This window comes from Artibeus jamaicensis, unplaced genomic scaffold (assembly GCF_021234435.1).
Source record: "Artibeus jamaicensis isolate MK-2021 breed Jamaican fruit bat unplaced genomic scaffold, CSHL_Jam_final scaffold_1689, whole genome shotgun sequence".
NCBI lineage: Eukaryota > Metazoa > Chordata > Mammalia > Chiroptera > Phyllostomidae > Artibeus > Artibeus jamaicensis.
This window is the reverse complement of record NW_026522029.1, coordinates 9,050,204-9,073,960: the sequence shown is the minus strand read 5'-3', so window position 1 is coordinate 9,073,960 and position 23,757 is coordinate 9,050,204. Positions and strand designations below refer to the sequence as shown.

Here is a 23,757-nt window from a genome sequence, read left to right as displayed (position 1 = left end):
CACACAGCTGAATGTCCTTCTCCTTTGCCTGCCTGGATGGCCATTTTATTCTGGGTCAGATAATCACCTTGGCATTCCTTTTATGCCTGTTCAAGTGCCAGGGATAGGGGCCTGCTCTCAGCCCTCCTCCTGTCTGGTATGTGTTCTCGCGAGTCCCTTAGCCACGTCAAGGTCAACTTGGAAACAGTCCTCTTCCACAGTGACATGTCATCTCTTGTACACTCTGGTGCTATTTTTTCATGTGTTTATTCTGCAGGACATTCCCTGTAGTACGTGATGGGACTTTTGTCAAATCTGACAGTATAGGTTGAAACATTCCTGTGAGATTATTTTCTTTGGAAAGATCCTGAGAAACTGGGTTATGGGCCATATATGGTAAGAAAAGACGCACCTTTATAATTCCCAGTAAGGACACTGGAACATACATGAAGCAAAATAACATTAAATTTTAATTCATAAAATAATGGTGTCATTTTTAAAAGAGAAAATTGATTCCTGTAGAGAAATGTATCAAACGACAATTATCGACAACTTTCCCTGAAATTCCTGAACATCATCAATATAAATGCATACGCAGACACTTAATTATTTCTAACTGACCTCAGGTTGTAACTATTTTTCATTTTTCCTCCCTAAGAATCCACAGTGAATCGTAATGAATTAAAACTATTTTAAATATGCTAGTAGAAATGATATTTATAATCTACCTGTACAAGGAAAAATATTAATGTAGGCTAGGATGGCGGAGCAAAAAAATGCATTTTTTTAAACCTATAGACAAGGATGGCTTAAAGAGACTATCCTGCAAAAATCTTAACCATGACCTTGTTTGGCTCCTAACTTTGTGAAAAGGGAGACAGAACTGGTGTAGGAAGAACACGCTGTCTCTTCATGCAGGGTGGTGTGAATTACAGGGATACAGACAGATAAACAAATTAGTTTACTGATTGGAGGGATGGGTGGGTAAGTAGACAGCATGTCGCAAGCACTAGTTTTGAAATGGCCCTGACAGGCTTTGTGAGCACATGCAGTAGAACCAAAGGGCTAGAAAAGGGCAGAAGACCAGGACGAAGACCCTGTCCGCTCCTGGCCTTTGGCAAAGAGTGACTCATGACCGTGCAGCAGCCACGCCGCACCCACCCATCGCCATCGGTCACACGTGCCGGTGCTGGCTCGTGGTGGGCACAGAAAGGCCGTGTGACAGAGCAGGGAGTGGCACCAGCGCTGCTCATTCTACTCCCAGCTCTGCTGTGGAAAACGGTGCAGCCTCAGACAAGTCTCGACAGCCAACGAGAACGACAAGATCCGCCACGCGTGCCTCCCCAGGGCAACCAGGACCCGAGAATTCACACGAGTGAAAACACTGGGTAAACATGGAAAATGCCTCTTTTCCATTTTCCCCCGCAATATCGCTTTTTCATTGTTCTCAACTGACCTTTTCTCACCTTTGAATTCTCATTTTTTAGCAGGCCTATCACTGTATTGATTAAAACAGAAACGCCCAATCCTGCACATAATCCCACCAGTGTCCTTACATTTAGGCGAGTTTGCTGAGCCACAAGTAGCAGACGCTGTCCTAGAACTTCCACCCGCACGGGAAACACTGCATTCCAGACAGTTGGCTCCTTTACCTCCGACGCCCAGGTGCCTTCCTGCAAGGAGGCGCGTTCTTTCAGCACAGCCGCTTCTTCAGTGGTCAGTGAGTTCGGCACTGTCCCCCAGCGGTCACGGGGAAACCAGCCGAGCACAACTGCATTTGGTCGCGCTGACTGCTCATCACGACGAGCTCCACAACACTCAAGCACACACGGAAGAACAGAACCCCGAGCCACGAGCCTTGATCATTTCTCAGTCAGAGGACAGGAGGACCTTAAACTTTCATCCAGTGTATAAAACAATAAATACTTGTGAGGTTTCTCAAACCACCATATGACATTCCTAGCCCTTGTATAGCTCGTTTGTAGGTAAGTGGTTGTCATGGACTTAGAATTCTGGATAACTAAAAAAAAAAAAAAAGAAACAAACAAACAAACAAAAAACAACAACAAAAACGCCCGCTCACATCTCAGTCTAGGATCTTTGGAATGAAATTTATCATCAGTTCATAAGGATTTATAATTGTATCAAGTCATCAAAATACAGGACAAATCCCTTGATGATATTGGAAGGTTTTTCCAATGCACATGAAATTGTTTGTGTTGACTACATCTCTGAAGTTTTGGCAGCCGCAAGTGTGAAAAACTCTAAAAAAAATTAGAAGTTGTGAAGCACACATGAAGCAAAAACCTCCCAAAAAGCCATAAGTTGTATTTCTACACTTACTAGTTCTGCAATGACTATAACAGCAGAATGCAACTTTGTAAAACATGTTTCTTAGTATCCAAAAATGTATTCTGGGAGGTGCCTGGATTTCCCCTGCAGGGAAGGGGGCCCCCTAGTTAGGCGTGTCTTGAGGCCTTTTCTCCAAATTCTCACAGGGTAAGATATTGCGAATGATGCAATCCTAAATCACAAGCTTACACTTGTTTTTCCAGTGAAGTAAACAGGAGCATGCCTTTGATGAAAGGAAAAAGAAAAACAACTCAGCAAGCAAAAGCCAACCTGCACATAGCTGAGCCAAACCTCAGGTGGGTTACTCATTACGAAATCCTGAAAGAAAAGTAAGTTCTGCCACATCTTGGGAGAAATCCTTCCTGGGCAGAGGCCACAGAAGCCCCAAATAAGCTAGGCTTAACCAAAGTCCAAAATACAGAAATTTGCTTTTCTAACCTTGGCAAAACAACTAAGGAATGTTTTTCTAATCTTTGATGAGATGCTCAGAGGAATAGCACTATATACATCATGCGCATGCAGAATTAGATGTTGTTAAAGAATTTACTTTTGTACCAGAACAGAATGAGCCTTGACGGCAGTTGTATGGAGTTTCTAGTCTGGATGAGGCACCCTGCTAGGTACCAGGGGACTGAGAGTGGATAAACACGGCTGCCGTCTTCAAGGACCTCATTCGGATCATGTCATTTCCCTGAATGGCTGTTGCTTTGGTTACTGTCATAGATTTTTACAAAAGTCTCGGTCAGAAAAGAAATCCAATGAGGTTGATCTAATGATAAACCTGGAGAAGGGGCCTGGGTTCTACTCCTGGCCTTCCAATCTTAAGTCGTTGAACCTTTCTTGGCTTCTTCAATGGTCTCATCTGTGAAATGACAAAGTCTGACCCAAAGATTTCTGAGGTCTCACCACCAAAGTTCTTTGCTGATATGAGCGCTTTTCCCAAGTCCCTGCACTTCTCCAGCCCACTTACTGTTACCGAGAAGTATTGGATACACAGGTTCTTAATGACAGGTATTATGTGTCAGCTATTTAATCTGGTTGCACTTATTTATAGAAGATAAGGACGTTTCAAGGCCTTAATGACATTCCTTTGAACTCTCTGTGAAATCCTCTATTTTGCAGGACGCACAGGATTTGACTTGTTAAGAATTACGCTCATTCATTCATTCTTCAGGGATTCAAATGACTATGAATCATTAAAATTCAATATACATTATAATTTGATAAATCATTTTGCCCAAAGCCTTAAGGGCATGTGCATGCACTATTGAAAACACTTCGATATCAAATCAATAGTCAGGTCAGGTGCAGCTGCAGACTGAGGGTCCATGAAAGGAATTCTGTGATTGACACACACCTTTAACAATTAGGGCTGACCCTGGCTTACACAGCGATAGAATAACGAAAGGAAAAGGCCCACAGCAGAATTTCTCAGAGCTTTCCCCTTAATAATGCTACTCCCTATTGGGAAAAGAAGAGGTAATACTTCCCTGCCTGAACCTGGACTCCGATGACAGTGTCCTCATGGAGGTACATTGCAATCTACATTGTACCCTGTACCAAACATAGGAAAGGTACCAGTAAGAACTGTTAACCAAAAATGTCCATCTCAAGCATAGTAAGTAATGAGGACCTCGCCCACTTGGTCAGGAGCCCTGCCAAGTCCCATAATCCAGTCTGTCCCCTGGAAACTTTCCTGCAAACTCAGTTTATGAGCAATTCAACCAAAGCCAGTTGGCAATCACGGGGGGGACAATGTTTCTTCCAGGACTCCTATTATCTTCTGTAATTATCTCTCCCAGGCCTCCCTTGCTGTATTATAGGCACTCTGCCTTTTTTTCCTTTCCTGTAATTAGGGACCCTGACTTAACTCAGTGTTGTCAGGTAAACACCTGTTAAGATAAGGGTCTCATGATTACTGCCCCCAGAACACCAGCGAAGCCGCCATCGGCTCCCCTCGCCTTTGATCCTCACATCCACATTTTCCATGCGGCCTTGGCTTCTCTGGATTTTACGCAAGGGACGGGCAAGTGCTGAGAGGCAGCTTGGAAGAGAAGCCAAGGTCAACGGAGGAACACCTTGAAACTCTGCTCCAGCAAAAACAAAATCCGGGATTTCACAGAGAAATGCCCTGGGGTGGGAAGGAATGTAAGGGGGGAAATCTCCGCTCCCAGAGATGTTTATTCTCTGGTTTGCAATGCCAGAGCCATGCGTCTGCCGTACTGGGCACCGGTTTTCTTCACAAAGGAGATCCGATTCTTTGGAAAGGTAGTTCTTTATTTGCCTCTGACTGTGGTGCAGCCAGACACTTGAATTTTAGATTAGGAGGGGAAAAAAATTGCATAGTTTTAGACAATGTTATTGTCACTAATATTCTTGTGTCGTCCAGAAGGGACTAGAAAAGTCTCCTGCAGACCTAGGGAAAAACAAAAGAATCCTTTGAAGAGATTTGACTCCTCAGGTTGCAGAGAGGATTCTGGGAGGGATGACCTGCTAACTCCACCCAGTGTACCTGCCCTCCCAGCCCTCAGAGGGTTTCTGGACCCGGTCTCAGGTGAGGGGACGGACCACCTAAGGCTCTCACGCAAAACGTCAATAGTTTCCCCGGTGGAGTCCACAAGTGAGCAGACCATCCATAGGCCAAAATCCTTTCTCTGTCTCTGTTTCCTCCCGTCGTCCTTCACAATCCCTGCGGCGTCTCAGGCCTTCTCACGCAACTCGGCTCCTGGTCCCACCCTGCCTCCTCACTCAACCGTTTCCTTCAGCATTCTTCACTTGGGCTTTTCTGTCTGACCATAAAATAAAACCTCTAGTACTTGATTTAAAAAATTCAAGAATTGGGTACAGGAATTGGGAGGGCGGGATGGTCTTCTGGGAGCCTGTTATATGTGGAAAAACAAAATTTTACCAAAAAAAAAAAATTAAACCAAACTGATCATCATTTTTCCAATTCTGAAAAAATGAACCTGAGCTTTCAAAATCATCAGCTCTCACAGAGACATGTAGTACCTTTTCTCCTTCTCGATTTTCTTTCAAGTTTCCTTCCTATGATTTGCACGACACACTCTGAGTCATTTACACATTAAATTCCCCATGTCACTGATGAGGAATTTGAGGATGCAAGGTTAAATAGCTTTAAGACTGTTTCATGAGAACAAAAATGAATTTAAATCTAATGTGATGAATATTTTAATGGTCTTTCAAATAGCATCATAAAGTATCTTAGTAACTTTGAGTTAATAAACAGTGAATTTGGAAACGTGTGAATAACATATTATAAAAATAGCAGCTCTGAACAGGTGTTTATTGTCAGCCCGTGGACTGGATCCTATTTCAGCCTAGGCACCTGAGATAGAGAGATGGCGGTCACAGGCCTTACCTCTGTGGGTGCTCTAACCAGGCAGGGAGGAGGGGGAAGAGACCCTCAGGATGCAGTGGGACGAGGGTCATGACCAAAGCCCTATGATTCAGAGAAGGGGACCCCACAATGGAGCCGTGGGTAAAGAGGGGTTTAGCTAAGAGAATGTGGGTGGAAAGGAAATGTCACACAAAAGGTAAAAGACCCATCAGTGACTGAAGGATTGAGAAAACACGTCTCTTATGAAAAAGATTCCTCCCATTGAACCCTTCATTTTTTTCCCCAGGTTACAATGAGAAAAGCTTATCTGAAAACAAAATCACCCGGATTGTTGTTTGTCTGAACATGAAACATAGCAGTCACGTGGAAGGCAAAATTCCTGACAAGGTGGACTATGACAAGGGTCCACCGGCTGCACTTGGGATACCATGTCTTGTAGGCAGAGACGGTGGGAACGCGGAACCGACACCTTGCTGCCCACGGCCAAGTTTGGGCCCCCTGCCACTGGACTCAGAGTGACAAGGACACTTCCTTCTTCCTGAGAATCTCCAAAAGCTCCACTATTTCCTGACTGTTTACTCTTTCCTTTGAGGCAAAGGCTTAAAAAAACTTTCAAGCAAAAAATTTTTACATAGAGCAATGTCTCCTGATCATTCCACCAAAATAGAACTGAACTGTTTGAAAGATGTGCTTTTCCTTAGAGGTACAGCAGTTTTAAACAACTCTCCTGAAACAAAGGTAGGATGGTCTAACGTATAGGATTAAAGTAGGAGCCCAGGGGTCTGGAAGAGAGCCTGAGTTCAAGTCTGCAATGACCATCCTGTAGGGGGACGATACCTTCGGCCCCTTTAAAGCCACAGGCCTACTTTACTCTCTTTATGGAGACGTCTGCAAATGAACCAGAATGTCTGCAACGCCATTTTCACTTCTTAGGATGAAGATCATGTAGATGCCCGATCTCTAGGTGTGAATTACCGCAACAATTTTCTAGGTTATTTAACTTGCATTGTGGATAAAAACATATATTTCTGGCACTCTGATTACAGTTCTGCTTATAATTGCTTTTTGGCTCCAATTAGCCTACAAAATTCTCCCTGTGGGACATCTGGGTATTCATAAATGACAATTGCAGCAAATAACAGCCCATGATATAGGACGCAGAGTCCTCACTGTTTCGCAAGCTGAATCCTAAGAAGAAAACACCTAGAAAGCACTCTACTGTATAGAGATCATACATGGCATGGGGTGACTTCGATCTGCCTATCCTGTCTCCCTGCCTGTCTGTCTGTCTCTCTTTCTCTCCTCACCCCCTCTCTCTTATAAGTATAATCCATATCTTTTCTGGGAAAATAAAGTTTCTAATATGAACAGTCTCTTTCGGCATGAAATATACTCTCTTTAGTCACTAAGTCCTTGTGGACGACTTCAAAGCAACAGGTGTATCACCCGTGAAGGACACGATCGGAACTGTTCTGAAAGCTGTCCTACTCCGTCAAAACCCCGCCTCACACCTGCACTGGAAAAAGACCCTAAATGGCCAATTTCCTATTCTGTATTCACTCCATTTGAAGACAATTGTTCAGAACTTTCAAGGAAAGAGAAAGGGAAAGAAAAGAGAGAACAAAGATGAAAAGAGAAAGCTGCCAAATAAATCTCTTCGATGCAAAGATTTAACAGAGGACATGTTTATAGCTCAATTGGCGACTCATTGTTTGAAAGAAGTTGTAAAAATGCAGATAGCTCACTCACTTCAATAGCATTAGAAATTGCTGCTGTTATAATAATAATACAGACTAGACTAATAGCTATTCAAAGAAAGTTCCTGATAGAGGAGGATAATTAGTATTCTTTGCGCAGAGTGTGCAGAAAACAGGACAGTCTACAACAAAACTAGACTTTCTACACTAATGTGTGAAGTGACTCCCTGGGGGAAAAAAAAAACAGGAGAAAACAGTTTAGTTTTGAAAGCATCTTTTTTTGAACATTTCCAAATATGTCAAAGCACTTAGTGAGTACAAAAGGCATTTTTGAAATGCAAATGCAAAACCACTGTTCAATCCCAAGAACTAATGCAGATTTTTCTCCGCGGGTTTAACTCTAGGTGTATTGGTGATGGTGTGATTTACAAAAACCCTTAACTAAAAAAACTGAAGACGGAAGCCAGTCTCGTGGCCTCCGAGCTCTGATCATTAAGGACCACCCGGTTAGACGCCAGTTGTCTTGCTGGTGGTCCTCCCAGTACGAAACACAATGTTGGACCCCATAGTAGGAACTTATCAGTATTTGGATGGATAGATAGGTGGATTAATAAATAGGAGCTTCTGTTCAATGCACAGTGTCAAAGAACTCTTTCATGCATTAGAGCTTCTCTTCTCTATGTGCAGTAATGATCATAGATGATTTATCTTCTTCTGTCTACATTTTACAGATGATAAAACTGAAGCCCGCAGAGGGTGTGATCTCCTTAGGGTTGTTCTGCTACTTGATGGCAGAGTCAGTAACCAACGCTGAGCAAAAGGAGCTACAATTTCTCACGTTCTAGCACGGGAAAGAGAAGCACTGCACTCTCCTCTCTGGTGCAATGTGCAGCCTCAGATGAGAACAAACCCAATGGGAAGGGAATGAGAGAGGCGCTTCAAAACTGTCTCCTCAAAAGCAAATTACACAAAAAACAATCTTCAGCATGGCCAGGGCGGGAGTCACTGGCAATGGTATGAAAACCGTAAAGCGTGCGTCTTCTGTGGACATGCAAAGTGGCAAACGAAGCACAGGGGTCCCCTGTAAACATTCCTACAGACTCACGTGACTCCGAAGGACCAAGCCAGCAGCACTGTTTCCACAAAAAGGAAAGCACTTGTCATTCTAGATTGTTCCATTGGTAAGTACCAGGGCCAAAAGACTGCACTAGTTGTAACACCATATTGTGTAGATATACTTACTGAGTCAGCTTATTACCAAATGACTAACTAGTGGGCTGGGGATAACAGCCTTATCTACCGTGGAGTCTCATTGATTAGACCACCTAGTCGGTGGCTCACATTAAATTCTCTGGGGTCCTATGCATGGGACCCACGCCTGGGTTCACCCCAGACAGACTGTAGCCTGACCCGGGGAAGTGGGGTGATGGGTCAACATGTTTACAATGCCCCCCCGAGAATGTGCGGCCAGAGTTGGGAGCACTGCTTTGGGCCAGCCCACCTCCAGTGCTACGTGAGGAGATCCAGCCACGCTGTGACCCGGTGACCCAGGCCACACAGCGCCGTGGCTGCTGACTCGAACCGTGAACCCGGGTTTTCTCACTGTCCGTGGTTCCCTTCAGTAAGGAGCTAAAGGAGTGTGGGGTGGGCCCAAAAGTCCATATGGTATTTCCCATGATATAAAAGACAGATTTTCATTTTTACCAATAACTTTATCGATCTGGATATTTCGAGTATGTTGCTCTCTCCCACTATTGGCTTCCACTGGGCAGAGGCCAGGGTGCTGCTAAACACCTTCCAATGCCCCAGACAGCCCACAGCAAGGGGTTATTTGGCCAAAATGTCAATAGTGGCAAACCACTTTGGACACGTTCGATCAGTCACAGCACCTTCTTCATACACGGCACACATCTTTTTCTGTGTCTCAGTTGCATTTTTACCTTCTTGAAATAACAAAGCATAAGACACTGAAATGTTGTGTATTTCTTCCGTCTTCAGTATTAGAATGGCTGCACAAAAAGTCACCAATTTTGACATTTGTTTTTAAATGCACACTCATAGGAGAGCTGTCACAATACAAGCTAACAAAATTAAAGACAACTAAGTGCTACGAGAGCCATCGTACAGAAAAAACGTAACAGACTTTTTGGCCAACCCAACCTCTATCGGCAAAAATCCCTCAGAGGTGCCCATAAGACAGTTCTGACCCGTGCCACCTCATTGCCGGGAATGCCAGCTGGGCTTTTAACATGTCACTGAAAATTCAAATGCCCTGCTGCCTGCCACGCGGCACGAGCGGTTCTTCCAAAGACAGGAAACCTGACGTCAGAGCTCCAGTCGGGGTCGGAGACTGAAGTGTCTGAGGAGCGAGCGCAGAGCTGACACTCAATACACACCACTGGTCTGCAATAAACGTGCTAATTGTTTTTCTCTGTCCGGACATTGGCTTCCCTTGTTCCTATCACATAGCCTCCCCTCAACAGACACGCACGCACACTCTGTCATCGGATGGTTCTTCTGTCTCCTGGGACCTTCCAGAGCCATTACTATGCCAACGTACTTGGAGAGCTTCGCGTCTCCGAGTCTGCTGAGAGGCAAAGACCGATAAAATGTCTTTCTTGCTGCCCACAAAGAACAGAAGGCAGCACGATTGCGTAAAAAGAGGACTGTGCTTCCAGTCCCCTGAATAAGAAGCTGGAGTCATTGCTCCGCCCTAACAAGTAAAAAGCTGAAGGGACAGGAAACTGTCCTCGTATCCAGAAGAGGGGAGGACACAGGACAAACCTGGGTCCCCAACACTGGAGAGACAGACAGGCAAAAGCAAGGAGTCCGGCGCACAGAGCAGAGAGTGCGTTGCCGTGCAGGAGGGAGAACGGTGAGAGGTGAAGTCGGAGAGGCTGCAGCTCGACCCTCCGCCTCACAAAGCCTCCTCCACTCGGGCTGAGGAATCTCTGCCTGGTCAGAGGGACGACACCGGAAGACCTGAACAAGGGATTGGGAAATGGCATCTGAACTCGGCAGTGGTATGAAGGATGACAAATTCCGAAGGTCAGATCAGTCAGAAGGTGATCTCAGATGTCACATGACGTTGAGGTTGCGGAGGGACAATTGCCAGGGACAGGAGAAGCCTACGGAAACTCTGGGGGCTGACCTTGTCATCTTTTAAAAAAATTCCTCACCATAGGGTATGTTTTTTATTGATTTTAGAGAGAAAGGAAGGGAGGGAAGGAGGACGGGGGGAGAGAGAAAAAGAAACAAGGACCAGTTGCCTGCCATACACCCCTGGCAAGCGAAGTAGGTGGTTCCCCTCAAATGAATCGTTAATACAGGAACGCCACACAAATCGGATCATACCCACAAGACCTCGGTCGGGGGTAAAAACGCTCTTGTGGGATGGAAGCTGCAACCTAGGTATGTGCCCCAACCGGGGATCCACCCCACAGCCTTTGGTGCACAGGATAACACTCCGACCAACTAAGCCACCTGGCCAGCGCTGACTTTGTCATCTTGATTGTAGTGATGATTTCACTTACACATATACTTGTCAACAGCAAAATATACATTTTAAATGCACACAGTGTAGTATCTATCTGGAAGCTGTTACTGCACAGTGACCTATGTTGTAACAGTCCCTGTAAAAGACCGCATTGTAATTAGAGCATAAGGAAGCGGAGAATGAGAGGACACCACTCCCAAGAAGCGATGCTTCCAAAGTGGGAGCAGAAGACAGACAATAACGAGACAAAGGGTTGAGTCATGTGTTTCAGGAGGGGAGGAGTTAATGGCTAGATGCATTGAAAGGTAGGGAATCAAGAGCCAGCTGATGGAATACAGCATGGAAAATCCAAGAAGAAAGGTAAGTCTTGAAGAGGAGGAATCTGATGGGCACAATTACAGGTGTGTTTGCGGTTGGATTGGAAGACGAAAGGGTGGACTGGACGGTTAGTAGAATTCCGGCCTGTCATTCTCTCTGTTTCTTTTTGGGGGGAAGGATGAGGTATGAGAAGAGTAGGATATGTAGGTGGAGCTCTGGAACAGTCACTGGCTACAGCGACTGAAATGTAATCAGAGAGAGACTTTCAATCCGGGAGCACTGTTCTGTACAAGATGGCGCACAACCGAAGTGTAAGCAAACCTGCACATGCGCACGAGGGATTCCATCCAACAGTCCTCTTCTGCTGTCCCTCCCCCCGCCCCCACCCCCACAACCAAATTTCACTTAGGGGCTATATGTTTTTACCAAACTCTTTAACTTTCTTGGAAAATAGTTCTACAATACACACGAACATAGAGAATAATAAAGTGAGTAGCAATGTTCTACCACCACGGTTTATCAAATCTTAACATATCTACCTAAGTTAAGAAAGTCCTTGAACCCAACATAGGCTTACTGGACAATGGAGTTTCCACCACCAGCAAACATCAAATGCTTACCTACTTCTCACAGTCCATATATTTCATGAATGATGTCCAGAGCACATGAGAACCTCAGGTAATACTGTGGGTGGGGACAAACCACATATGGCCACAAATGGCCACTGGCAAGCTAATTAGGTAGTTCCCCTTAAGCGAACCATAACACATAAATGCCACGCAAATTAGATCATACCCACGGGTCCCAGGTTTGAGAAGAAGTGCTCCTGCAAACTATGAATTTCTAATTAAAAAATGGTAATTACAATTCCCAACACTGACACTGTTTTTCTTTAGTGTTCTAACACTCATTGCCACTTTGACATTGGTAAATATAAGGAAGGTTAATAAAAAAGACTTTTTTCCCACGGCATGTAAAATTTCTGAAGTTGAAAGCTTGAAGTCAGTTTCTAGAGACCAGAGCTTTGTCCTTTGAGCGTCGCGCTTTGTGGGCGTAAAGAGCAAAGCCCTCGTCCTCAAGTCTCCAAGACTGTCATACCTGCCAGAACAGACTGTGTGCGTCTCCCCTCAGAAGTTCAACTGTGTCCCCGGCCTGGATGTGCAGCGGGGGCCCTTCGTGAAGTGCGGGAGGCGGCGTCCCAACGTAGTTCCTGATGACCTGCATCTTTGGTAAACCTGAAAATACGCAATAACAATGTTTAGAATGGACACGATAATGATGTGTGAAATCCAAATGTGCTGTGAAAAAAAAAATCAGCACCATTATGAACATTAAAAAGTTTTAACAGCCCCGAGTCCAAGTAAACATGTGAAGTAACTCCAATGGAATGTGCTTCAACTGTCTCATAATTGGAGACGCTAATGCAATAAGACGTGTATTTATGCCTTGATCCTGCTCCCTCACCATCCATCTATTTTCAGTTGGGAAAATATTTCTCTTTCAGCTGATGCCTGCTTCATAAAAAACACATCACATATGGTTTAATGGAAAAGAATCAATTTTTTCATCAACTCTATCCTTTCTGCCTATTACTTTCCTCTTGGGCATTGCCTGATTTCATCACGGAGGCAGCTCACCCTTGCTGTGCGTGCATTGCGTTGCCCAGTCTAAGGCTCATATCTTAAGGTTATCTTTGTAATTCAAAAGCAAAACCGTGATGGATGTGCCGGGGTAATACTTAAGACATTTATAGGGAGAAATTCTTCAGGCTCCAATTCAGGCTTGCAGAGCGGACCCAGTAAAGGGAACACGTCTAAGCCAATAGCAGCAACAATGCCTAAAATCCCGATGCACCCTGGTCTTCGCATTTCTTTGAATGTACAATGAGGGCCTCGGCGCAACATTTCATTTCCGAGAGTGGCAGCTTCCACTGCACACAGGCCTAACTGCATTACTAATGTCCCAAATGGACAGCCTCACAGTCACCTTTGCATTTAGAGGTAAAACTGCTCCCTCCTACAAGAGCTCACTCATAAGCATGGTGTCTGTGGCACATCTGTGGACCGAACTTTTCCTCCTAACAATGGACCACGGCAAGGGGGTAACTAGCAGAAGAGGCAGAGTGAATGCTGTCCAGTTCTCAGTGTTCAAATTACCTAGAAAAGCCCCAGTATCTCCATGAGATGTTCCAGCAAACAGTTTAATGAAGTCTTCAAAAATCCCTCCACCCACACCTCCTTATCCATCTGATCAATGGGAGGCAGCAGGACAGAAAATCATGGCGCCCTTCACCCCCGTGTGGCTACTGCCACTCCTGGGACGTGTAGGAGCCACCATGCCTCGTCCTGGCCTCTGACCACGTGCCCCAGGAGCTCAGGAAGGGTGGCTTTAACCCCACATGGTCCCTGGAGCGCTTCCCCACCAGCTGTGCTAAGGTGGCGCCCTGGCCCACACAGCACTTTGTTGCCTTCCCCAGAAACAACACTGGATGGCCCTTCTCAGCGGAGTGTTTATCCAACCTACACGCCATCAGTGCCCCAGGTAAAGGAGTAGCTGACTCTTCCATTTCCATGAGGCTGCTGTGGTTCGTTTGATGTGAAATCCCACCACTGTGTAAATTCATTACACATCTGATCACTCTATCGCAGGCCTGAAACCAATAGAATATGGTACGCCAATTGTAGCTGAAAAATGAATATGTGAATTATATAACCGTGTTCTCCTATTTCTAACCCTTCCTGTTGCACTTGGAATGAAATCCGGACTCCTGGCCACGGCCTACAAATCCGCATGCTTCCTGGCCCCCAGAGCTCTCCAGTCTCATGCCTGCTCACTGCTTTCCGTCATTCTGACCATTTTGTAGTCGCTTGTACTCCCTGAGGGAGTGGATCCAACTATGTTATGGGCCTTAACTTACAGTTCATCTCTTATTCGTTAACTTGTCATCTGTCTCCTGGCCTCTCCTTTTCTATTATTTTGTACTGCCTAAATTGGAATGTTAAATATTTATAATTTTCATCATCAAATATAGCTTCTACTAGTAAAAATGGGAGTCAAAATTCAGATTTTATTGAACAACTACAACTTCATCATTAGTTTTGACTGGCTTTTTAACAGTTTGTATCTATCTGTGCTTTAACCTATACATCTATGAACATGCTCCGTGCGACTGAAATTTGGCAGGAAATAAAATTATTTTTAATGTGAAAAACTGCTAATGCATTTCTTAAAAGTCCTTAAGAATGATGCTCTTAATAATGTATATTCATCCTGAATATCCTTTAAATTAGGTGTCTTGCATCATTGATAGAAAAAGAATACTTTTTTATACCATACACTTTGTGGCTGAATCGGCACAAAAAATACAAGTTCTAAGTGAAAGCCGCTTAAACTTTCTAAAAAAGTCTGCTCTGGTCCCACCCTTCTCTCTTGAGCTGCCTCCTTCCTGTGACACACTCGCTTGATGGCTGAAGGCTTCCTGCCTCGCGTCCCTCAAAGACTCCGTCCGCTGTGTGCAGACCTGGTCTATTGATCTGTGTGCAGAAGGAAGAGCTCTGCTACTGGTATTCCTGACAGCAAAGGCGTAGAGGACACGGATGACTCGGGCCGTCATTCTGATGTGCTGAGTTTTTGAGAGGCCAGGGGACCCTGAGGTCAGAGACCACGGGTCCACACATCTGCAAAAAATGCATGTACGTTGGACGAACTCTCTACCTTTCTTAAGGGCATTCTTCTGTAAGAAACTCCCTGAAATAGGAAAAAAGGAGAAGTAGAAGCGCGATCTCCTCCTTATACACCGGCGCCACACTGAAATTATCGATCTGGAAGCACTCCAGAACTGCTGTCTTTATGAACTTTGATGAGCTCGCTTGCAAACTCTGAGGACCCACAGCCATCATGGCCTCTCACAAGTAACTTTGAGGTTCAGTCTCTCCCCTGATATTTACCTTGATTATTGTTTCCTCCTTGACCTTCTTCCAAAATAAAAAAGTAATTCAAGTCAGACCATTTAGACACAATGTTATGGATTCAATGTGAGCAGACCGAGTGTATAAGTTTATCACTCTGAAATTAAGTGAGCAAATAAGTATCACTCAAACCCAGCAATGCTTCCTGGGAGGAGGCTGGCTCTGTGTCTGTCATTAAGGCAGGTAAAATGTTTGTTTTGTTCCCTTTCACTGGGCCAAGGTCAACAATCAATGGATCTACACAAGAATATACAGAACCTGAGTCTCAAGAACGTTCCTTGTTAACACTCTAACAAGGAGAGAGAAACCGCCCTGAGCTGGGCACCCTTTTCAAACAATACTGTTCACTGCACACCAGCCTGGAATAGTGATTCTGTCGAGGAAGCTTCTCTGGGTAATTAAGGCAAACATTTTGTTTCCATATAAAATAAAGTCCAGTTGCATCTTACTAACTAAAAGCAAAAAAAAAAAAAAAAAAGTGTTCTTTCTAACACTGACCTGCCACCCAGTGAGAAGGGAATCTGCATTGACTAAGAAAAATACAGGAAGATTATGAAAAGGCCAGACATAACTGCTAGTGATTTTAACACCTAACGAATAAATCTGTATGTTTTCCCAAGAGAGCTGGGAAAGAATCAGATGCAAAATTTGCCACTGGGAAATGATAGTTTTATAAATAACAACAGACCCTTCAATTACTAAAGGAAGTTCAGAGATTTTGTTCCAAAGTCTTTATATAAGACTGAAATTATCATATGAAGAGTATATATTCTTCCTTCCTTCCTCTACATTAATTGGGAATACTAAAAACATTAAGGTATTAGCCTACAAAGCTTGTGTCCTCTACAATTACTCAATTCAAAATATTTGAAAGGTATGTAGAATATTAACTTTAGAAATAGTAATGTTTTGTTTGCCCTTCAAAAAAAATCAAGATTTTTTTCTCCATCTCCTATTAATTTAATCACTATTACCACACTCTTCCTAGCCTTTTTCTTTTTTCTGTTCTTATTTCCTTAAAGTTAGCTTTCTTCTCTCCCTGAATTTTTAGCTTCCTGTCTTTTCTACATAAAGAGCTTCTTTCATCAACCTTAAATGCCGAAATTATGGTATAGTTTCAATGTGCTCAAATTTAATACAAGAAGCTATTTAAATGTTTAGACAAAGAGTTGCTTCTAATTATCTGAAAAATCATAAAAATGAAATGGAACCTACATCCCAAGGGTATAATAAAAAATATAAAAGTGATAATTATTGAAATGTAAACTGCTGACTACAAAGAAAAATAGAAAATGTTAACATAGTAAGAAATTGTGCCAAAAGTCATGAATCATCTGGAAGGCAGTTAGCTGGTGAAAACAGGACTGTGCATAGAAAAGACGCTCTAAACTTGAACTTTGGCCTCCCTTCTCAAAATACCAGTGACACTGAATTCACAGTCACATGCCGTTTTCCTTGACAAAAACACCTGCACACGACATGTGATGTGTCACTACTCACATGGCACTTGATTCCAAAACCCTGGCGCTCATTTCTCACTGACTTAACAGGTACACCAGGACTAATGGCTGACCATAAAAATGGCCTGCCCCTGAGTCCTTGGACAGAGTCTGATCATTTCATTCATGGGTTTCCTGTTCCTTAAGACAAAATCCTCCGGGATAATGAACAAAACTTCTCTTTCCTTGCTCAGGTTCACCCCATCATGGCACTGGGGTATGTACCTGCTTGGGTCAGAGAAATCGGCTGCTGCGGACTGTTTTAAAAGTACAGAAAAAATTCCTGTGGTGTAACCTACTGCGCACCAAAACAATTCTTTCAATATGCATGTGTTGAATATCTACTCTTAATGAGACCACAGTATGAAGGTGTAGTTAAGTTCAAGTACGGCAAAAAGCAGGCATAATTCTCGTAGAAAAGAACATTTCACGTAAAATCCATACTGGTGCACTGGCTGTGTGAAGACCATTAATTAGTATCTCTGTGTTCAATAAACTCAATAAACATTGGTTGAGGCCCTTGCTTCTGTCCACCTTGGAGCTATAACTTTCCTGAAAAACCTAGTTACAGAATTTTCTTGGAAGTCCCAAAAAGAGTAAGATGTCCTATTCAGGAAAGTTCTTTTTACTTTTTCTGTAAAATTTTTATGTCTCTATAGAAAAAATATTTTTATCGATTAGAAAAACCCCCCACAAAATCGATGTTTTTTATTTTTCTTTAGAGCAAAGACTGTTTAAATCATTCATCTTTGTTTTATTAACCTCAAGCACAGTGCTCAGATGTGATAAAAAAACCTGGTAAAAAAAAAAGTGATTTAATTTTCAAGAGAAAGTTTTACTGTAAGAGTTGAGTGTTAATTTTAAGACAAAAGCATGCGATAAAACCAAGTTAATATTTCTTTTTCCTGTTATCTTCAATGGTTTAGCAATTTATGGCACATGTTCTTAAATCCACTTTGATGTAACCACTAAGAAATCTAGATTGTGGCGGTAACTTCTGTGTTTTAGTGATCAAGTTTAATTCAAACATCCAAGAGGACGTGGTAACCACAAAGTCAAGAAAACCCAGGGTGTCCACCCAAACAACTGAAGCAGCAACTTACTTCTCAATTCTGATTCCTTCAGGGGCTCTTTCCCCAAACCAATAAACTCACAAGCTCCTTCTCCAGTGAACTACATATACCAAGCTTTCCACTGTCTTCCAAATTGCGTTTTTCATCTCCCCACTAGATGGATCCTTCCAGAATAGATCTGTTTTTGTCAAATTTCACCAGGACCAAGTAGAATAATTTTGCATAAAACAGAGTAAATATGTTTGAAAGTGTTTTGAAGAGTTACTTTCCCATGAATGGGATGCTTTGGAGTCTGCAGATACTTAACAACATACTCATCGGCAGGTTGGGCTGGTTCTCAGACCCCTTGTCAGCGGTTCATTTAGTCCTGAGATATGAGAGGCAACCATGAGTAAGAGATCAGGTCCCTTCTCTTAAAGAGCTTAGCATCAAGTAGGGCCAGAGAGGGACACACAGTCTTTCCCAGGGTGACACCGTTGTGACAGTGAAGAGACGGGTCACTGTGAAAGTGCTCAGCAGAAGCCCCTAACCAGGGGAGCTCAGAGATTTCCAGGAAAGTGGACTCGCAAGTGAGGTGGGCTTCACCCAGACATGGGGGGGGGGGGGCATACAAGCTCCCACATCTAAAGAAGCACAAACCTCTGTGCTTAAATGAGCTCCTTCAGCAGGACTCTGCTGGGTGGGTCAAGATGGGTTGACTCGGACACTGGCAATGGAGTGGTTCTAACATCGGGCTGTAACACCAGGCTGGTTAGACCAGTCAGTGAGCACAGGAGGCGCTGAGGGCTGGCAGAGGGGCCGGGCAACAGGGTGTCTCTAAGACCGGGCACGAGAGGGTAAGATGTGTGAAGGTAATGCTGTAGAAATGGAACAACTTCGGGTGATGACCACGCCCCAGGCGCGGCTCGTGGGGATGTGCGGCTGAAATGAAGCCAGGGCCAGAGGTCACTGGAGGTGAAAAGGTCAACGTCAGGTGAGGCTAGGAGGCTTGGGTTTTATAAGTGGGTTTTTAAATTTTTCTCAAAGCCTCTTTATCTAAGAAAATGCTACTTTGAAGAGTTTTAAATGGCCTAAAAAAGAAGTGTATCCTGCATTTATCACGAATGCCATGAGAAACATAGGACAGGCAGGATTCTCAGTGAAGGCGAGTCAGCAAACACAACTTGTGTGCACGGAAACGGTGCTGTTGCTACTCCGCACGTCACTGAAATCTGCGTCTGGTGATGTCTGCATCTATTGACTGAACTGCAGTGAATGGCAGGAGAAAGCATTGAACTGGTGACGAATGCGAGTTCCAGTTATACAGAAATTATCCCAGCTCCATGCTGGTTGGCTGCCCCTTCTCCTCTGACTACAGACACAGTCCCTCAACATCGCCCTCAGTGACAGTCCCCAGAGAGCGGGACCTCAGGAAATGTGACTACTGCACACAGGCCTAACCTCCGGCCTCTGCGTGGTTGTCAGGGAAGACAATCATTTCTATTTCTTGAATAATTAAAGTAAGACATCAGCTTATGAAACCAAACCATCGAACAAAGGTTAGGTCAATATGGGATGCAGGTGACATCGACGAGCAAATTCCACATCTATAAAGTCACGTCCTGAAAATAAGAATCTTTTTTTCCCTCCAAGCAGAATTTCCAATTTCATAGCCTGTGTTTTCCTTCCCTTCCTGGCAATCACGGGTAGTAAGGAGCTTAACAGGAGAGGGTAGCTAGGAAAGGATTGTTAGACTCGGGAACCTAATCCTTCTTGACAGTTTTGTCCCAAGACTTGCCCCTGGGCGTGTGTTCTCTTAGACACCACACCGGCTCATATAACCTTGAACATATTACTTTGGATCTCAGCGTGATGCTGCTCCCGAGATCGACCAAGGTTCCACACGACTGCAGCAGAGGCGCCGCTGCAGAAACCCTGACAAAATGCTCTGTGCTTCCCAGAACACGTCCTGCAATGGAAGTTCTACTAACTGTAAATAGGAAAGTTCTACTAACTGTAAACAAGAAACAGCACTGGAAATTAAAGCATCGTTTTCAGACTCATTTTGTGGTGATATTTTCAGGGGGTTTTCAGGTACTATTGAAAATGTATGTCCAGCAACTTAAACATTCAATCAGTTTATTAGGACAGTCATGCAAGAGAAATGAGCCAGTGAGAGAAAGACAGGTGCCGTATGATCACACTCATATGTGAAATCTAATGAACAAAATGAATTCATGAGGAAACTAGAATCAGAAGCATAGAAACATGAAACAGACTGACAGCTGTAAGAGGGCAAGGGGGGTGGTGAAATGGGTGAAAGAAGGGGAAGGGATTAGTCAAAAAACTTACATGCCTGACCCAAGGCCATGGGCTACGGTGTGGGGACTGCCTGAGGGAGAAGGGAGGGCTGGGTGGAGGGGGCAAAGGGCGAGAAATTGGGATAACTGATAGCACAAACAATAAAATATAATTTAAATTTAAAAAAAGAAAATGTATGTCCAGCAACTTACTCAATCAGTTCATACACAGGAGAAATGGCAAATGGCTTTAGTGCGACCACACAGCAGAAAGACAATGGAGCTCAGGTCCTGGCTTTTATTCTGGTACAGAAGTTACATGAGGCTCCGAGCATTTCCTTCAACATCATTTTGCCTCAATTTTCCTACTGGACACACTTTTGCAAGGTATTTTTTTAATGACCAAAACACCCCCATTCAAATGAATGTCTTCATAAAGTTATTAACCTGAAAGGTAGAACCTATCATTCCTTATAAAACATATAGCCAGAGCATGAAAGGTTTGATTTGTCACTTCAGAACTATCCGTAGGAAATGGGATTAGGTAATCCATCAGAGGAATTCACTTTTACAAATAAGCAAAAGGCCACAGGTGTTCCTGTCGGTGAGGGGAGCCCCTCACACTGGTAAGCACACGATAGAAGGACCCCAGGTCCCCGCCATCCACAGAGAATCTGCCGGGACTCGGAAGGGGCTTTGTCGGAGAACGCAGGCACACCGGCAACAAGGCCGCTTCCTTTAGGAAGAAGTGTGCTAGTATTTTTACGTAAATATAACCAAATAAGTGCACAGGTGCAAAAATGCCTTCTATTTTTAGATTGCATTCTTGCAATCTATAGAAATGAGTCCCAGCTTCATCATACTTTTTGAGGAAATCCTTACTACGTAGCTACTATGCACCAGCTACTGTGTTAGGTCTCAAGGAGATGCGTTCTGCTGAAGGGGTTCTTTTCACACACGAGTGGGAACATACAGAGTTCTCCATAACACCTGTTGATGAGAAAGCAAAGTCTCCAACGAGAAATGAAGGGAGGGGAGGTCGTACCAGATGGTTCCCCAGGCCCGTCTTCACCATCTTCATTGACTAATAGCCAGAGAACTACATTTAAAAGGGCAAACGGTTATACTTTTCTTTCTCCCACCTCTAGGCAAAAGAAAGCTCTTAAATGCCGACATGTATGAGAAAAAAAAAGAACGCTCCAACAATTAAATGTATTTGGCATCCAAAAAGTATTCCTGAGGCTGATCGGCTTCATCTGGAAGTCACTCACTCCTTTGCCACTCCACATTCGCTCTCCCCGAGCTTATTCGGTCTCAGTCTGGGGCTAGAGCAGATGAGTGAGTCTCTCAATGCTTAGAAAGGTGGATGGACTCTTTGGCCTGCAAGCCTTGGCCGTGTGGCCACTATTCTTTGAATAACAGCACTGACAGCGAAGTCCACTTTCAAGGTGCTGAACTTGAAGAGTTCTTTTTTGCTGGGCTGTGTTGTGTAATTGTTATTTTCATGCTCGTTATCACAAGTGAGTGGGAAGGCGTTTGGAAGGCTTAGCTCCCTTGGCTTTGAAATGAGGTAACTGGAAAAGGAACCAACTCGTGTGCCAGTTTTTCTAGACACCCTTGTGTATCTTCACAGAAAGACAGAACCACACAGGGACCGGTGGCGGTACGCATCCCTCTAACACCCCGAAACTCACTCCCATCCGTTCCCACCTTGATGAGACACACCCTTTCCTGTGGGAGCAAAGGGAAGGAGACCCTGGGAGGTCACTGACTGGCTGATACTTTGGCTTCTAGCTTCTGTTTCCTCCTCTTTTCTAAGGCATCCATGTATCCCTGTGTTTATTAATTTCAAAAAATCTTCCACATGCTTATTGCGCTTAGAATGGAAGTGACAGACAACACAGGCATGTTCTTGCCCTCAAAAAAAACTTAAAATCCAGCAGAGAAGAAGGAAAGTATGCAGGCAATTATAATAATGCAGTATAAGTTTAACGGTCCAGAGTTGCGAGTACTGAGGAGACAAAGGGCAAGAAGACAGAGCCTCAGCCACGGCCCTGCCCCAGGAGGAACCCGTTAGGCAGGCGAGTTTACCGGCAGGACTCTCGTTTGTGTAACGATGTGGGGGAGACATTCTTCCTACACAAAATGGGACTTTAAAAAGAGCTCTTATTAAAATTGCAAAAACTCGTGAAATTTTAAATAACAATGAAAAGGTCATTTACAACATATAATTAGGATTATCTTTCAAACGTTCGTTCCAATAAAGTTTACAATATAAAAAAAGTTGGAAACCATCTAAATGAATAGCGATTGGGAATTGGTTAAATTAAATCTAGGGTAGCTCCTTGTAGTTGCACAGCAAGCTGAAATTTAAAGATAATGTTCTAGAAGATGGCTTAATGATACGGGATCCCATTCAAATATGCTGTCAAGGGGGAGAAGAGCAGATTACCAAACAGCAACGTACACAGTGAGACCACGTTTCTGTCTAAACAACAGGGAGAGAAGCACAGAGAAAGATCTGTCAAGAGTCACGCTGCTATGTTAACAGTAGCTCCATTAGGTTTGCAAAATTCTAGGACTAGCTGCTTATCTAAATTTTATAGAGTCAACGTCTGTGTCTTTGATATATTTTTAAAGTATCTTTGTTCTGTGCTGACACCACATCCTTTGGTGACACCCTGGTTGTCTGTACAATACAGTCCACAACGCCACGTCCTGACCATAAACACAGGGGCCACCCAGGAGTCTCCAACCGTGACATTCTAAGTGCCAGCCACCAGGGCTGTCCCTTGTCACACTGCACCTGCGTGTGACTTAGCACGAGCACCCCTCTGGGTGGATTTGCCAGGCAGTGGCTCATTTGTGCAAGGAGAGACTCTGTCTCCTCTGGGAAGACACTTGTCCATGCCAGGCCCTGGGGACTGCTGGCAGGAGCCCTCTTCCAGGGGCTCCTCTGTGAAGTGCACACAGAGGCTGACCGTGAACTTCCACAATGCAGACAGACTCCTCTGTGTTCCCCTGTGTTTCCACAACCTTCTGAATCACTATTATGCCCAGAAACCACTGAGTAAGTCACGTGCCCCTATTTTGTCTCCTCCCCACCAGAATACAGTCATCACCAAGCCTGGGACCCTGAATTATTCGACTGTCCAAGTTACCAGGAAAATAGTCGGCACTCCAGATTGCCTGGGAGAAGTATTTTTCTCCCCTAAATGAACGATAATTGTTTAGATTTTCAAGTCATTATGTGCCTACCAGGAAAGAACTGCACAGCTTGGAAAGGAAAGGAAATTTAAATTCATCATCTGACTAACTGCTCACATGATATAGCCCTAAAATTTGAAAGCCAGAGCCCTGTATTTAAAGCGACTGTGTCACTGAAGAAAAATCGAACTGCTTCGCTATTAAAAGCACTGAGTCCACTCAGTTGGCGAATTAGGATTCCCACATGTCAAGACCTATGCCTCTGGTCCCCTTTCTCCAATTTGCAAATATGACAATGGTTTTTTTAAAAAAGTTATAGTTCAGGATGAAAAACTAGAGTAGCTCAGAAAACATGCATGGAAAAAGACTTTCTCAGTTTATATTCTCTTCAATTTGGATTTTTTCCTTAAAGAGTTTTGATGAAGGAAGGAAAGGCACCTGCCTGAACCAGTGCAAGATGAGGTCATCACGGAGCACTTCCAAGCCCAGCGGCGCGGCCCACCAACAACCAATGGTTTGGGGATCCTATCA

General features: G+C 44.0%; 1 protein-coding gene across 2 annotated transcripts in view; it reads right to left on the bottom strand.

Annotated features, from left to right (window-relative positions):
• The window catches only part of VAV3 (vav guanine nucleotide exchange factor 3), a 263,731-nt gene that overhangs the window by 32,114 nt on the left and 207,860 nt on the right, over positions 1 to 23,757 (bottom strand). For both annotated transcript variants that reach the window (XM_053655908.1, XM_037152417.2), the window contains exon 20: positions 12,299 to 12,435. In XM_053655908.1, the coding sequence (XP_053511883.1) occupies positions 12,299 to 12,435 (137 nt within the window). The remainder of the gene's footprint in view (positions 1 to 12,298; positions 12,436 to 23,757) is intronic.